This window comes from Talaromyces stipitatus, genomic scaffold (assembly GCF_000003125.1).
Source record: "Talaromyces stipitatus ATCC 10500 scf_1105507295541 genomic scaffold, whole genome shotgun sequence".
In the NCBI taxonomy this organism is placed as follows: Eukaryota; Fungi; Ascomycota; class Eurotiomycetes; order Eurotiales; family Trichocomaceae; genus Talaromyces; species Talaromyces stipitatus.
Window position 1 is genome coordinate 674,030 of NW_002990115.1, and position 16,337 is coordinate 690,366.

General features: G+C 44.9%; 6 protein-coding genes across 6 annotated transcripts, besides 1 other annotated feature; 3 read left to right on the forward strand and 3 right to left on the reverse strand.

Moving 5' to 3' along the window:
• The first annotated feature begins 151 nt into the window (after positions 1–151).
• On the forward strand, positions 152–2,301 carry TSTA_025770 (MFS transporter, putative). The gene is made up of 2 exons (XM_002479650.1): positions 152–1,814; positions 1,869–2,301. Exons 1-2 carry the CDS (start codon positions 381–383, stop codon positions 2,157–2,159), a joined length of 1,725 nt encoding a protein of 574 aa, XP_002479695.1. The 5' UTR covers positions 152–380; the 3' UTR covers positions 2,160–2,301.
• Positions 2,302–3,136: 835 nt separating this feature from the next.
• Positions 3,137–5,607, reverse strand: TSTA_025780 (ABC transporter, putative). The gene is made up of 7 exons (XM_002479651.1): positions 5,360–5,607; positions 5,044–5,284; positions 4,731–4,989; positions 4,091–4,669; positions 3,882–4,035; positions 3,544–3,821; positions 3,137–3,488 (listed from the first exon to the last, which is right to left on the reverse strand). The coding sequence occupies exons 1-7, from the start codon at positions 5,535–5,537 to the stop codon at positions 3,246–3,248; spliced, it is 1,932 nt and encodes a 643-aa protein (XP_002479696.1). The 5' UTR covers positions 5,538–5,607; the 3' UTR covers positions 3,137–3,245.
• A 1,181-nt stretch (positions 5,608–6,788) lies between these two features.
• Positions 6,789–8,180, forward strand: TSTA_025790 (alkanesulfonate monooxygenase, putative; the record flags this gene model as incomplete). The annotated part of the gene is made up of 2 exons (XM_002479652.1): positions 6,789–7,895; positions 8,130–8,180. The coding sequence occupies exons 1-2, from the start codon at positions 6,828–6,830 to the stop codon at positions 8,178–8,180; spliced, it is 1,119 nt and encodes a 372-aa protein (XP_002479697.1). The 5' UTR covers positions 6,789–6,827.
• A 2,182-nt stretch (positions 8,181–10,362) lies between these two features.
• Positions 10,363–11,927, reverse strand: TSTA_025800 (iron-sulfur cluster-binding protein, putative; the record flags this gene model as incomplete). The annotated part of the gene is made up of 5 exons (XM_002479653.1): positions 10,363–10,439; positions 10,495–10,620; positions 10,679–11,014; positions 11,070–11,556; positions 11,664–11,927. 5 exons carry the CDS (start codon positions 11,925–11,927, stop codon positions 10,363–10,365), a joined length of 1,290 nt encoding a protein of 429 aa, XP_002479698.1.
• Positions 11,928–12,502: 575 nt separating this feature from the next.
• On the forward strand, positions 12,503–14,328 carry TSTA_025810 (pogo transposable element, putative; the record flags this gene model as incomplete). Its single annotated transcript, XM_002479654.1, has 2 exons — positions 12,503–13,397; positions 13,422–14,328. 2 exons carry the CDS (start codon positions 12,503–12,505, stop codon positions 14,171–14,173), a joined length of 1,647 nt encoding a protein of 548 aa, XP_002479699.1. The 3' UTR covers positions 14,174–14,328.
• Positions 12,548–14,038: a mobile genetic element.
• Positions 14,329–14,683: 355 nt separating the features above from the next.
• TSTA_025820 (uncharacterized protein) lies at positions 14,684–15,930 on the reverse strand. The gene is made up of 4 exons (XM_002479655.1): positions 15,798–15,930; positions 15,589–15,741; positions 14,929–15,526; positions 14,684–14,847 (listed from the first exon to the last, which is right to left on the reverse strand). Exons 1-4 carry the CDS (start codon positions 15,882–15,884, stop codon positions 14,717–14,719), a joined length of 969 nt encoding a protein of 322 aa, XP_002479700.1. The 5' UTR covers positions 15,885–15,930; the 3' UTR covers positions 14,684–14,716.
• Between the last annotated feature and the right edge of the window lie 407 nt (positions 15,931–16,337).

Sequence of the window (16,337 nt, forward strand, 5' to 3'; positions counted from 1 at the left end):
TATTCTTTATTCAATGTCACATACTGTAACACTAACTCCGATCGGTCGCCGATGACATAATTTAATACTCCGTACTCTGATTGGCTGGCAGCAAGAGAAATCCTCTTCAGCTTCCCCTCCAATAGACGCGCTCTTTCATTGCAACTTCAGTATCCAGCCTCACCCTTTTTACTTCTTGCGCATACTCAGGCAACAGTTTTGAGGTAATTGCTGATACTGACTTGATATCTGCGGCACGCGAGCTCAGTTACTCCCGGGCTCAAAGCAAAGCTCCTGCTCAACAGCTCGCTTGTGGTTGTATGATCACTACAACGTCAATGCCTTGATCTACGACCTATATCTACCTACATAATCCCTCGAGTGGCGGCTCGATATTTACAATGGTCTCGTCAGAGTCTCAGGCCATCACTCGGAGACCGTCCACTCAACATTACCAGACGTTCTCCACACCACCGCCAAAGTCGCGTGGCCGTCCTCCATCCCACGATTCAGATCGTTCGCACAGTTTCGGTAGTCCACAGTCCAATGGCGATGACGATCAAAGCACAACGGGGCAGAATAAGCTGCCCAAGAAGCAGATGGCGGTATTGGCGATGATAGCGCTCGCAGAACAAACAGCACTGAATTCAATAAGCCCTTATCTCCCCGATATGACGTCGCGGTTCCCCGAAGTACATGGTGAAAATGTTGGAGTTTATGTCGGATTGATTGCATCGGCCTTTGCGCTGGCACAATTTATTACGAATTATTATTGGGGATGGTTATCAGATCGTGTGGGTAGGAAACCGGTGATTCTGCTGGGGACTGCTTGCACTGCTGTGTGCTTCGTGCTTTTTGGGTTTTGTACAACGTTATGGCAGGCAATCTTGGTGCAGGCTTTGATGGGGATCCTCAACGGCAACGCTGGCCTTGTATCCACTTGTCTGGGCGAGATCACGAACCGCAGTAATCAGTCGCGAGCGTTTACCTATCTTCCTGTGTTATATGGCATCGGAGGCATCACTGGTCCTCTTTTGGGCGGGTCTTTAGTCCTCAAGACTAATCCTCTGAAGAAGGGAGAACCCAACCCCTATCCATATGTGCTTCCGAATGTCATATCGGCGAGCATCCTGATCATTGATTTTATCCTTGTCATTTGTCTACTTGAAGAGAGCTTGGAGGACGCGGAGAACCTACCAACTATCACCGATAGATTCAAACAACTGTTCAGCTGGGTGTGGGAATTCACCACATCCCACCGACCGACTTACCTGCGGGTCCGGTCTGGACCGGTTTATCATCACCTGGGTACGAGACACGGGCGATCCTTTAGTGATTTGACCCACGATGAAACGGATTTGGATTCAGCTTCTGAGACGGCTGAAGAAGATGATCATCCTCCGGAGTTGACGCGGGAAGAAATCTTCAACCGGGATACCATTCTCTTATTGCTAACATACCTAATCTTCGCACTGGTGAATGTCTCTTTCAACTCTCTGTACCCCATCTTTGCTCAGGCCCCGGAACCTGCTGGTCGAGAATTAAGTCCCCAAGAGATCGGTTTATCCCTGGGTTTCTCTGGTGTCGTAACTATCATCTTCCAGATCTGCGTCTTTGGAAAGTTACGTGATAAAATGGGGAATAAATGGTCATATCGCGCGGGTCTTCTGGGCTTCGTAATCGCATTCCTGCTCATGCCGTTGATTGGTTATAAAGGCTCTGATAAAAATGGTCGTCTATCCAAAAACTCGGCTTTGTTAGCTGTTGAACTTTGCTTTGTGCTACTCGTCAAGACTGTGGCCGCTGTGGGAGGATTAACGAGTGCACTTTTACTAGTACGTCATTATCGTCATCTTACTTAAACAACCCCTACTGACCATAACCCTCAGGTGACAAACTCGGCACCAAACCACTCTGTCCTAGGCGCTCTTAACGGTCTTGCGCAGACCCTCTCCGCAGCCGGCCGTGCAGTTGGCCCATTCCTATCCGGTGGACTTTTCTCACTCGCCCAGAAATTGCAAAAGAGTGAAATGCTTGCATTCGGTGTCTTTGCTGCAGTCGCCTTTGTCGGGTTCGTGTTGAGCTTTGGTATTCGATCCTCGGCTCTTGAGGCTGCGGGGTGGAGTAGCGATGAGGATGATTTGGATAAGTCGGATGATGAAATAGAGCATGGAGCGTAAAAGTTTTCTACTCTCCTTTTATGCCTTTTCCTTGTGGGGAGATTATAATCTACTTCGCAATGCTCCATGAGATATGATTATACGTGAAAATACTACCTACGGATGTTCTGTATTAATCCTGATTAGGAGTATGCTTAAGCAACTCCTTGTCCGACCAAATAATGTGTATTTACAAATATCTAGGTATATAGGCGAAGTTAGTTCGTAGCATACCATGATCTTGGACCAGAGCTCGAACCCTAACCCTAACTACATACAACAGCCCTAATTCTCAACCCTGATCGACCCAAGAATGTTCCCCAAATCAGGTATTCCTAAAAGTATGGAATCATAGTAGGATCTCCAAATACTTACTGCATTCTAACAGAAACTATGAGCGGTCTAATTACATGGTCCCCGAACCCAATGATTCATGGAACAAACCCTTTGTTCATCTGGTCCCCGAGCAGCCTTTCCGAATCGGGTCATATTATGGACGCTCCAGCCAGCCCTTTACGATGGACTTGCTGCGCTGTGACTTGGTTACTTCGTATATATGCAGATAGGTAACTAATAGCTGCGTTGTTCCTTGTTGCAGAAAAAAAGGGTGTTTCTGTTTGAGTTCGTGAGCTGGACTGCATACGAACTTGGTTGAGGTCACAAATAGAACGCTGCCCCTTGTGTTAAGATAAAAGTTTATAATTGCTATAATTGCTTCTTTTGATACCAACGTTTCGGTTACTGGGATTCAATATGATTGACTGGAAATATACGAAGTAGAATCACATTGTTGATTGCATGTTCCACCAGATCGTTTAGGGCTGTGTGACACGCCGAGTCCGATGCCATCCACGACGACACCGGTTGCAGTTTATAGTTTAGACCCTACTCGCGATAGTTTTCAAACTTCAGAGGCGTATAGTATTAGCTTACTAACTGCAACAGACTTTACAATAACGGGAGAAAAATAACTCCAAGAAACACAGCGACTAGCTGAACGACACAGCGCCTTCAAATCGTGGCTCCTCTATTCACCAACACAAAAGAGAAATAACAAAATCCGAGTCAAACCCTACCCACGTCGACGTACACTCTACTCTACCAAAACTAAGTCCGCTTCAAAACCAGTGCAATCCAGCCAAACAAGCGATAAACAGCAATGATAGCAATGAGAATACCAACCCATTTCCCTTGGCGACCTTCGGCGTATCCGTATTGCTGCAAGACACCCGAGCCACGAATCTGGCATTGTGATGCGAGTTCGGTCTGGAACATGCATTGACAGGAGGAGCCACAGGAATAGTTTCTACGGGAGAACTCGTTTACCATCATGCCTTGGAAGACGTATGCCTTTTTCGCCGTGTTAGTATACCAAGTTAGATGAAAGCGAGAAGGGGGACAGTACCTGATAGTCAATGTAGTGGAAAACATATTTCCAAAATGGATTCAAGATTGTCGGCGTAACCAGAAATCCGCCTACACTCATCCATAATCCATTCGCAAAAGCGACCAAGGCTAAGGAAATGACAAAGTTCGGGAAAATGGATGACATGAGTACGACGAGGGATTCTGCGGCAACAAGATCGAGGAATAGCCACATGACCCAGTTAAAGAACGCAACAGCACTAGGTTCGAAGTTTGATAGCCAGTAGGCGACGATTGAGAAGAGGAGTGAAATTAAGACTAGTTTCGATTAGTCCGTGTTCAGGGATTTATTCATCTGGTTGGGGGGTGTATGCTTACATAGATATGGTAGACCGATCAGGAAATTGGATATGATGAAAGGAGTCGCCCCGTATAATCCATTTGCGCGTTCTTTGACGAATGTTGACCGGTCTTCGAGAAATGCTGGTACATATGCGACTGCCATGAAGGACATAAAAGCTGAACCAAAGAACTAGAGAATGGATATGTTGGTAAATTTGCGGATATAAAACAGGAGTAGAACATACAATAGCGTTGATAAACGGCTGGATATACTCCTGAGATGTGTGCAAGCGCAGCCACACTGTTCCCATCATAATAGCGAGACCGAGATACATGGCGATTCGAATACCGTAAGCGACAACATCCCGGTTACTCTTGATGAAAGACCGATGAATCAATGCAAGAACAATCCGATACCATGCCGGTCGCGAGCTAGCCACGTCCTCGACTAGTAGTTTCATATTCGTAGAATTCTGCCCATCTGGTGACTGCGTCGCCTGTCTCTCTGTAGTTCGTGCTTGTTCCGATTCTTGCCAGCATTTGTGGATGTATTTGAGCCGTTCCGTCGGAGTTCTGTTGGAGTTTGCCTTTTCACCAAATGCACCGACTTCATCGTCATGCGAAAAGTCTGTGCTGACGATGTCGAGAATGAATTCTGCAGGGTTAATGTGTAGTGGAACAGGATAGCCGATGGCATTGAAGTACGTTCCGACGCCGGCAGTTGGACCGAAATAGCATGTTCTGCCTTTGGAGAGAAGAAGGAGCTTGTCGAACAGCTCAAATGTGGAAGTTGAGGGTTGATGGATACTGGCTATGACGAAGAGCTTTTTGTTTCGCTGTTAGTATGGATGCAACTTTGGACGGATTGTATGAATCAAGGCTTACGTTGTTCCTTCTGGCAAGCTTCTTGAGATAGGAGATAACTTCAAAACTTGCAGTAGAGTCCAAGCCGCTCGTTGGTTCGTCCATGAAGAGTATCTTTGGCGAAGTGATCAATTGACTTGCCACGCTAACTCGACGTTTCTGTCCTCCACTGATACCCTTGCGAATAGGTGTACCGATTATGGTCTTGGCCTGTTCCTGAATGCCAAAGGCATTGAGAAGAAGTTGCACTCTGTCGTTGCGTTCGGATTTGGAGGTAGAACTGTACAAACTGCATTAGAATTTGTTATCGTAACAGTGCTTGATAGAATGCTACCTAGGAAGCGAGAGCTCTGCGCTGAATTTGAGTGTCTCCTCCACCGTCAAAGCCCCAATGAGTGTATCTTCCTGCTCGACGTAGGAACTGATACGGCTGAACGAGGAGTTGTCAATATCAGAACCGCCGACCATGGTATGCCCTGAGATCTTTGCGGATGAGGTAGGGTTCCGACGAGCGAGGAGGTTTAGCAAGGTCGTCTTGCCACAGCCAGACGGTCCCATGATTGCCATGAGCTCTCCTGTTTAATATTAGGGTTAGTTTCATACACACTGTTCATCACAAGCATAGCTCTGTCGCTAAAGGTGAAACATACCCTTCCCAACACTTCCATTCACATCGCAAATAAGATCTTTCATTTGCTTGGTTTGACGGTCCTTGACCGTGACGAATAAATCTTTCCATGAGAAGCTATGCACGGTATCGTTCAAGAGAAATCCCTGCTCGGTCTTGTTTCCTTCGATATCTATGGTGCTGTCTATGTTATCGCTCATCTTGATGGTCGATATGTCGAGAGTTTCAAGAAGAAAATTGTCAAGAGGCGTTTGGTTAGCTCTGTGCTACAACCCAGAGACTTGGAATCTACAAGGATCATGTCGAGATGTGCTGTGCTTCATATAAAAGTCTATTCTCCAGGTAAGCCTCTGGCCCCTTACTATATCACCATGACTGTAAACACCGCGTAAACTCGTCAACCATCAATTCCACACTACTAGTCAGATCCCCGAACTAGGTCTCGGTCGAGATAATTCGCGTCAAAATTAATATACAGCCTGCAATGATACCTGGCTGGATGTTTATGGCTGCAGCATGGTCTTCGTATTATTCAGCCCAGCATGACTAAGGCGCCAGGTCTTGGACTCAGATGCAGTAGGGCTGATGAATCTTGTCGGCGACCAGACGTCGGCGATGATGTGGGGCCACTCTAACTCTGTTCCAATTACCTAAAACGGCAAAATGGGATCTCAGGTTAGCCAACGAGACGAAGAGACCGAGGAAATAAGTATCTATTCGGACGAGAAGCTTGAACTGTCGGCCTGTGCTGGGAACAATGAACGCATTAATTGTCTAAACCCCCGATGGTTCGAAGATTCCGGCTTACAGAATGTAGGGCAAGCTGAAACATGCGATCGCTCATTAGCCAATGATATGTTCTCTTAAAGCCCGACAACGTATTTACGTATCACTCATACATATGTAGTCAGAGTGCCTAGGTAAATATTTGTCGGTATGTTGTACTCGGAGGACTGAAAGTACCAGGTGGCATGGCCGTGCCTATCTCACTGATCTGTCAGCTCTGTCTGCATTCACAGTGTCAATTTTGTGAGAAGTCTCCCGTAACGATACTGTCACTCTTACTTGACGAAACAAGATGATTGATTGATTCGCCAGGCATACAAGTGGCGAGGGAGAACTCGGATCAGCTTAGGCGTGCTGCATCCCCTGGCGACCTTAGGGTTAGCCCTAATAACCCTAACATGAAGTAAGGTTGAATCGGAAAAGCTTGAATCACGGGGAGAACGAAGGACTTGTCCCTGACTCGGTTTAGCCAAATTGTGCTTGTTCATCCTACTAACCAACAGATCCATAAGGCTATAACGGTCCTTGCTAATGTCGATGGATAAGATTAGATCAGATGGCGTGATAAGACGCAATTTTGGTTATCCTCCCGTGATCGACCGAGGGGCAGATATAAAAGCATCGCATGTTCTCCTGGAGGGGTCGACTTGTACCTATTTACTCCCGACAAGATACCTAAGTCCTTACCAATAAACGAAATCAAGATGCCGGAGTTCATTAGCGTCACCTTCCCCAACGCGTCAACGGAGATAAATCCGTTACCAAATGCTGCCATCGATCCGAATTATCTTATTCGATATGCTCGGACTCTAGATGACTACGGCTTCAACTATACGCTCGTACCGTACGACTCATCTTCGTTTGATCCTTTCACCATAGGAGCAACAATCCTGTCCGTGACGAAACAGATCAAGGTTATAATAGCACTTCGCCCGAATACGGTCCCTCCCACCGTTGCGGCTAAGTCACTGGCAACCCTCGACCAACTAGGTGGTGGACGTGTGGTTGTCCATCTTATTGCCGGAGGCAGTGATGCGGAACAGGCAAAGGAAGGCGATTTCTTGACCAAAGATCAACGCTATGGACGTCTCGAAGATTATATCCGCATCTTACGGCGCGCATGGGAGTCAGCCGAACCATTCGATTGGGATAGCCAGTACTTCAAGTTCAAACAATTTAGCAATAGAGTACGACCAACTAATAAGACTATCCCGGTTTCTGTCGGTGGTTCATCCGACGAGGCATATCGTATCGGTGGCTCGCTTGGTGATATTTTTGGACTTTGGGGAGAACCCCTAAAGGAGACCAAGGAGCAGATTGAACGCATCTATGCTGAGGCCGAGAAGGCAGGTCGCACTGATCGTCCTCGGATTTGGGTGACGTTCCGTCCTATCGTGGCTGAAACCGATGATCTTGCATGGGAAAAGGCACACCGAACCCTCGATGCACTGACCGTCAATCGTGCAAATGGGCAAGGAAAAGTTCCCCCTGTTGCGCCTCCACCGCAGAATGTTGGATCTCAACGTTTACTTGAGATTGCTGCTCGTGGAGAGGTTCAAGATCGAGCCCTGTGGTATCCTACTGTGACTGCAACTAATGCACGAGGAGCGTCAACGGCGTTGGTCGGTTCTCCAGAGACTATTTCTGAGTCTATTTTGGATTATATTAAGCTTGGTGCTGATCTTATTTCTATTCGTGGATACGATAACCTGAATGATGCTATCGACTATGGTCGTTATATCTTGCCTAGAGTCCGGGCTTCACTCAGCGCAGTCACGTCTAGCTAAATAATGAAGGCCGACATACCTAGGTACTGAAAGATGTAGGGCAAAGGGGTCTGGAAAGTTCCCCATTTTATTGCGGAAACATACTCTTAACTACAATGAAAAGACCTGCTTCCGAGGAAGTGGTCAGTTGTCCGATACGTACCTAGGTACAAAATAGTATATATTCAGTTGGCTGGAGTACTCCGTACACACTTAAGATACTAAATGACATGATTTTAGTTCCGTGACTTACACTCTGGGCCAGAAAAGCTGCGCGTATACCAGATGTAAACCAATCCGTTTAGAACCGTAGAGTACACTATGCGCAGTCTCAAGGATTGGAAACAGTGATTGTGACCCTCAGATGGTTCAAATACCGGTATCCATGAGCGGATTGTGTGGTACAAGAAGACTATATGTCAATTGTGATTCCATGTCTGGCTTCGCTACGAGGATCGTTAATTCACCAAGTAATGTCTTTCTCCAATTTCGATGCCTCTTGAGCTATTTCCTTGCGAACCAGGAACCATTGTTGATCCAGTAAATGATTGAATGATTGATTAAATTGATGCTCAATCACTTCTTAGATAACAATGGCTCCTGGTTCGCAACCCCTTGCACATTCGGCCTAGATTTCTGTTTTGCTCAGCTCAGCCGTCACAGGTTACCCCGGCCGGTATTGAGACATTGGTACAGGAGTACCCAACTTCCACCGCAGTTGAAGATCCACATCGATCCGAATGTATAGGCTTATAAGCTCAGTCGGCTGGGTTTTTCCAATCGGATCTCTCGAAAGTTGTCGCTTCACAGCAGCAGATGAAGCCAGTTACCTCCGTGAATCTTGTTATACAGGAGGTGTAGCCCGAGCCGTAAATGCAGCTCATTATTCAAGTCATCCTCTGTCCACACATGGCTTGGTGGAGGTCAAGTAATTCTAGCTGATGCCGCGTCTGATCATCCGGCTGACTGTCTTTGGTAAAGTTCTGCGCATTTTCAGGGCTTTCCCATGTTACCAATAGCCACTGATTGTTCCTGGAATATATACTCGCAATTGATATAGTCTTTAAATGAAGATATCCTAAGACGGTCATGTATTCTGAGTAAAATTGACTACTTGAGAAGGATCCCTTGATCCTATGGAGTGATGTTTTGATTATCCTCACACATCTATAGGAGGTCTTCAATCAGCTGGTCTAGCCTTTCCTTCACCTTGAACATGTTGGTCGCCTTGAAAAGCTCTTTCGTTTTGATCCATTGTCTGTCTGCGGCATGGTGATATGCGGCTGTGATTGCTTCGGCCTTCTTGCGAAGTTCGTCACTCGTCATCCGGTGTTTTGCCCGATTCGCTTGCGGCGATACCCTTGTGTTGAACTAGAAGCTCGTCATGCGTGATTTTGTTGACCATAGCGAGGGCAAAAATGTCTTCGGCTGTCATCGTCGGCAGTAGTTTAGATGCGAATCTAGGAGTTGTACCAGTGATGCCCCTGCTTTAATCAAAAATGGGTTGGCCGAGACAACTGTTCCGCTCTTTTTGAGAACTGGAATATATACCGTTCAGCTAAAACGAGTCCTGTTTGCGTTTCCCCTGCTGCTGCTTAAGGTCTGATCGGACTTGTCCTTAACACCAGCCTCTTGCAAATACGCTTGTAAACCCGCATAAACAACTCCTTTACGTAGCCTGTCTTCCGCAAGCTCGACCTCAGCGTTGACAATTTCGAAAAAGGAACCTAGCTCTGGCGGTGGCTCTGAGCTTTCATAGATCGGCTCGTTTGGCTCTTTGAAACCTTCAAAGACAACTTTGATAAGGAAGTCCGTCTTGTTTTTTGGTATATCGGAGAAAACCTCCACCGTTTGTTCCTAGTAGGCACCGTAAGCTCCTTATCATGTGGAGTGCTGGTATTCTTTTTCGATGAATGGCCACTCACCAGAAACTGTTGGAACTAACCAACTAGACCAAAAGCTGTGTGTATACTAGACAATCTCATATGGTAGTATATGCCTATGTATAGGCAGAGGTGGTCAGGGGTATGTATAGAGCCGTGGAGGGATGCGGGATGCTGATATATGTTTTGCTGAGGAGAGAAGAAAAGAGTAAATGGAAGAGAAAAAGTGGCAGAAAGAGAAATTTATAAGGAGAAAGCGAAAAAAAAAGTGTGTGAGGAAAGTCTTAAGCGAGGATAAGGGGGCAAAGTGCTGGGCAACCAGGCCAAAGGACGACAAGCAAAATCACAATAAAAATTTTCTAATAATGTAACATTCCTTTATTTGTCTCATATGTATTCCTGTATTATCCATTCCTGTTTGTATCTTTGTATGGTACAGTTTGGTATAATCTGGAAGGCCTCCCCAGGTCCAGATCAGTAAGACTATAAGTTGTCTGCAATCTCAATACTATAGGGGCCTGTTTCCTATACCGGTTGCACATATCAGGCCAGCGTCATCCTGGATTACCCCCAGCAATCCGTAAGTCATATTACCAAGCCAGAATATCGTGTCGTTGGGCATTCGTCCTTGTCGTTTTACCGCTCAGGCAATCCAGTTCTTTACACACTAATCAAGTGAGCACTCTTATGTTATCTTGAGGAGGATACATCAAAGGACTTACGACTTTCAGCTTGTAAAAACTTTTCACTAGTCTTTGCCTTGTTCATTGCAGGTGTAACTTCTTTTCCCAGTGCTCTTTCGACTCTCAAATGTGATTTCAGTTGGACGAGGATTGCAGATTGAATATCTGTCTGTATTAGCAGATCCATTCCGTAAAACATAAAATCGAAACGGAAGGGAAACACCTTTATTTTTATCATCCACGAGCTGCAAAGATTGCTCAAGAGCTTTGGCTTGAGAGCTGACCATCCCTTCAATCTGCGACGCGATTGCTTTTTCAGCCTCTATTGTGGATTTGGTCGAGCTGGAAATGAGGTCCCAGCGGATTTGCGTCTTTGTTGAAGATGACGGGGTCAAGATAATCGAGTACCAGAGATTTGTATTCGGAATCCTATATACCGTTGAACAAGGGAATAAGTGTAAAGCTGATGTGTGGCTATGGTTTTTTCCCAACCAGGAGGGTAATAGGGATGGCCTCGGTCGTTGGGGGATTCCAATATTGAAGGTATTCGAATCAACTACTCATTGAACCGATTCAGCAACACATGAAATTCCTAGCAGGACAGCTATACTTACTGGCGCTCTTCCAGTTAAATCCTCCTTCAACCGTCCTCCCATCCACCCATCGACATTTATTTCCTCCCAAACCCAAGAATAAATCCACCGCCTCTTTTTCCTTCTTATCTCCTCCGATGTCCCCATCGTTCACCCTCGCCGCATCCAAATTAACCCAAACCGTACCGGATTCCTCGCTTACCCTCAACGGAACCTCAAGTAACCCATTATCATCCTTCCTAAATCCCGGAACACCATCAAACATAGGCGCTTTCACCAAACGGCCCATCACATCGTAACTCCATCCATGATACTTGCACCCTAGCACAGTACTACTACCCGATTCCTTCCGTGTAACCGTGTAGGCTCGATGACGACAGACATTATGAAATGCGCGGATTTTAAAATCTTTGCCCAGAATCAGGAAAATCGAGTAGCCGCATATCGTGAATGTGTGGTAGTCGCCCGGTTTCGAGAAGAGGCTTGTATGAGTAAGGAGAATCCAGCACTACATGAATATGGAAATGGAAATGTCAAAAACGCCATGTATGAATTAGCGGATACTCCTTCATATTTGATATGGTATTATTGCTTGGGTGCGTCGGGGTTATCAACCTTGGAAAAAATGGCTCGTGTTTCGAGATTGTAATTGTCCGTTGAAGAGAACCAGTCAGGAGGGAACTCCGCTTCTTTGGTCACTACTGACTCCGCCTTAGTCATTGAATTCAATTTCTTCGCCGGTTTGAATTCCATTGGAGAGCGTTTATGTTCCTTGTCACTTTCGTTGAGGGCAAAATATCTGGTGAATCCAAGGATAGAGATGACGCCGAGGACGACACCGACCAGGATTCCTACAAAGAACGTTGATGTCTCTGTCATTATGACAGCAATATCGACTCTATCAAATTGGTTTAATGTAATGAGATTCGAAACAGTCTTGTTTGCTAGAGTCGTACTTCGATGATTAAATACGTCGTTGAATTAACTAACATATGCATTTCACTAGCTAAGTTACCTAGTGCAGCTCAATTACAGATAATGGAGCATCACGATAATTTCGAGACTTGCAGATACGGAGTTATTATCATCAAGCAATTAAGCAATGACTTTAATCAACCTGCATCCTTACAGCCCATGAGGCGGCGAATAGACATCAAGCACAAAAATAGTTTCCTATTTAGGAAACAATTTCCTTTTTGGACCGATCCGCAGAAATGTCCAAGCGCTGAGTCAGGATTAATCACCACGAATTTACGTCATTTGGGTAGTAAAAAATGCTCAATGTCTGAAATCACATGGTGTCTAGAAGGTGTCGGAACGTTGGTTTACTAGAGCGATGACTAAGCGAAGGCGAGCACTAACGTAATTCACCACCGAAGCGGCACCACTACCGAGCCGGCATTTTTTCCCGAGCGCGTACACGATATTGATTTTATATTATTCAACACGTCAATATGCCACCAATTCGCAATAAAAACCGGAAAAATTTAGATGAGCAAGAGGGACGAATCTTATTAGCAATTTCCGATTTACAGAATGGCCGAATTCAACGTGTAGCTCAAGCTGCAAGGATTTACGAGATCCCCCGGACAACTTTACAAGATAGACTCAATGGTATTCAACAAAGATCTCTCGTACGCGCCAACAGCCATAAATTGACTCAATATGAAGAGGAATCGCTTGTCAAATGGGTGCTTGATTTAGATCGACGTGGATTACCCCCCCGGCATTCTCTTGTACGAGAAATGGCTAATTATATACTTTCACAACATGGCAAACCACAAGTTGGAAAAAATTGGATAACTAAACTGATTAAACGCCGTCCAGAGATCGATTCCAAATTCGCAAGGAAATACAACTACGAACGTGCTAAATGCGAAGATCCAAAGATAATACAAGAACATTTTGATCGCGTACAAGCTGCTATATCTGAGTACGGCATCTTACCGGAAGATATATTCAACTTTGATGAGACTGGCTTTGCTATGGGACTCTGTGCAACTGCAAAGGTTATTACTGGAAGCGATCGATATGCTCAGCCGAAGCTTTTACAGCCTGGAAATCGAGAATGGGTGACTGCAATTGAAGCAACAAATTCAACTGGATGGGCTGTGCCTTCGTACGTGATTTTCAAAGCAAAGAAAAACGTACGAGAAGGCTGGTTTGATGATCTTCCAGATGATTGGCGAATCAATATTAGCGATAATGGCTGGACTACAGATCAGATAGGATTAGAATGGCTTAAAACCCATTTTATTCCCTATATTAATGGTCGTACGGTTGGAAAATATCGAATGTTGATTCTTGATGGCCATGGAAGCCATTTGACACCAGAATTTGACCATATATGTACTGAGAATAATATTATTCCAGTCTGTATGCCACCTCATTCTTCGCATCTCTTACAGCCTCTTGATGTTGGCTGTTTTGCTGTTTTAAAGCGACATTATGGGCAGCTTGTTGAGCAACGAATGAGGCTTGGTTTCAATCATATTGATAAAATGGACTTCTTAACAGCATTTCCACAGGCTCGTACAGTGGCATATAAAGCTCAAACTATTCGGAATAGCTTCGCAGCCACTGGATTAGTGCCTTTCAATCCAGATCGAGTTATACAACAGCTTAATATTCGATTGAAGACACCAACCCCCCCTCCAAGTCGATCAAGCAATACGGCATCATCCTGCTTACAAACACCTCAAAATATACGCCAATTTATACGCCAGTCGACTACAATCAATAAACGTATAAATGAGCGTACAGAAAGCAACCAAAATCAAGAAATCAATCAGGCAGTTGTACGGTTGTCAAAAGCCTACGAAATGATAGCGAATGATGTTTTACTCGTACGGAAAGAGAACTACGATTTACGAGCTGCACATGAGAAAGAGAAGCAAAAGCGCCAAAAATCTAAAAAGCAAATATCTATTGAGCAAGGGGTTACTAAAGAAGAAGTGCAAGCGCTCGTACAAGGTCAGGTTGAGGCATCCCATGCTGTTACTACTACTCCGGCTGAGCCGGAGCTCCCAGCTTCTCAAGCAGTCGTACGCCGCCAATATCGCTGCAGTGGTTGTAACGTTATGGGGCATAGAATTAACCAATGCCCTAGTCATATTAGTAGTTAGATTTTTGTATATAATTTGTATGTGGCTTTGAAAATTGGGATTTGAAATCAATATCGCGTACGCGCTCGGGAAAAAATGCCGGCTCGGTAGTGGTGCCGCTTCGGTGGTGAATTACGTTAAACAATACGTATAAGGAACTAGGTCTATTGTCCGGCACTCCTCTCTAACCACTATCTAGGAGTATTGAACCTGTTTTTATATACAAGATTCCATAGAAGTGATATCACCAAAAGTCGACACTTGTGCAAATCGAACTTTCTAGAGATAGGCTGTAAAGTTGATTTGTAATGTTCAATATCGCGTCGGAATGTGATGCCAATTCTCGAAATTTCTTGATACGCAAATCTTGTCCTATTCCCAAATTGGTTTAGTTCATTCTGAGTTCCAACAGAAGGGTTCTATGGATGTTATTTCACTTTGTGGGCATGCTGTTCAAATGCTTGAGTATTCGGTGACAATTGTTGTCAATCTTGTAGAGTCCCCTAGGGTATCCTATCCATTGAACATGAAGAGGTAAGTTATATTATATGCTGTAATACTAGCTCAAGCCTCGATTTTGACCATTCTTGAAGTATGCGCCGAATCAGTTCCTGAACTATCGCCTTGTGCCTCATGTTTATCTCTCTCCTCCTCAAATTGCTGTCGAACAAGATCGAAAACTCTTTCTTGATAGTCTGCGACAATCATGTCAGCAAGTTCCCCACTAATGAGAGAAATAGATGTGTTGTCAATTCAAAGGTTAAATGCAAACTCACATGCAACACCACTTTCTTTCTCCGGATTCAGAATACCCTCCCCATAAACGCCTCTCTCCAAGTTCGTCTGGGCCTTTTCACACAACTCGAAATCTTCCATCGCCACCTGTCTGGTGAATTGAAAGTACTCTTCAAACTTTGCACCTTCTTCTAGATGGTAGTAGTCAAATTCCATCCTGGTAACTCCCGGATCCTCCGTTGGACAGACCCGAAACGAACTCATGCCACCGCCATAGACGTTCAGCGTACATATCGGGAAGAAATATAAGAACAACCCGTCATCCGGTTTCTTCGGATCTGCAACGTGCTGCGAAAAGTTTTGGTGATTATATACCGTATAGAATGTTGGCGGATAGTAGACGCTGAATGATGGGTGTGTATACTGGCAATGTAGACATTCCTGATACCCGTCTACCATTGTCTTCCAGTTGAAGTTCCCTTCGTATTTTATACTACGTCTCCAGGGGCGTTTTGTGAAGTCAACTTTGGCAAGTAGTTGTTCAAGGTCGGGGAAAAATTCATGGAATGACGGAGCTGATGGGCTCAATGCTGCGAATAAAAGTCCTGTTGGCGTTACATGGCTGGGCAGTGGGTCACCCTAAGTAGTGATAATCGTAAGTCACTGATATTTTGGTGCAAGTCTTGAAGTTACTGTCCTACCGTGCTGGCATCAAATACTTTCAAATCGTCCTTGCCTGGAAATTCAGTCGCTGCAGAAACGCGTATAGCATAAATCTGTCGCTGTGCGATTTCGAAGCTGACTTTCTCGTCCACATCCAGGAATCGAACAACAGGTCCGATCAAGTACCACGACTGTTGAGATAGACTTAGTAATGACGTGACGTTGAAAGTATAACATTGCTACGCACCTTCAGAAAAACTGCCCGTCTTTCCAGCTGATACAAGGGCGAACTACAATACCACGACGCTGGCAATGTGCGAGCCAATTCTGCCATTTTCAGTCTTCGGGAATAGCGACTTTACCTTTATCAATCTATTCTTGACCTTATTCCACACCTTTATCAGAAGAACAAGTTAATTCTATACGTTTCACAATATTTGACCCTTCACCGCGCTATTGGTTGATGTATCCGGATTCCAAAATGGGATATCAGATCCCGAAATATAGCGTAGCCTATATCTGCCAATAAGCTTAACAAATTGTCTTTAATTGATCATTTGATTACTTTGAAGTATCAGAGAGTGACCTGACTCGTGGTGTCCGTCATTGGGAGTCGTTGTTCCAACACTATTATGTACTTTGTGGGTTGATGGTGATCAAAAGTATGATATTATGCTTTGAACATACCACGACAGATAGAAGGCTAGAATGTAGTATATTATTGCAGCTTCCTAATCAGGAAATAGGTCTCGTCTTCGCAGAGAAAGCCAAAGTAACAGATAAGACC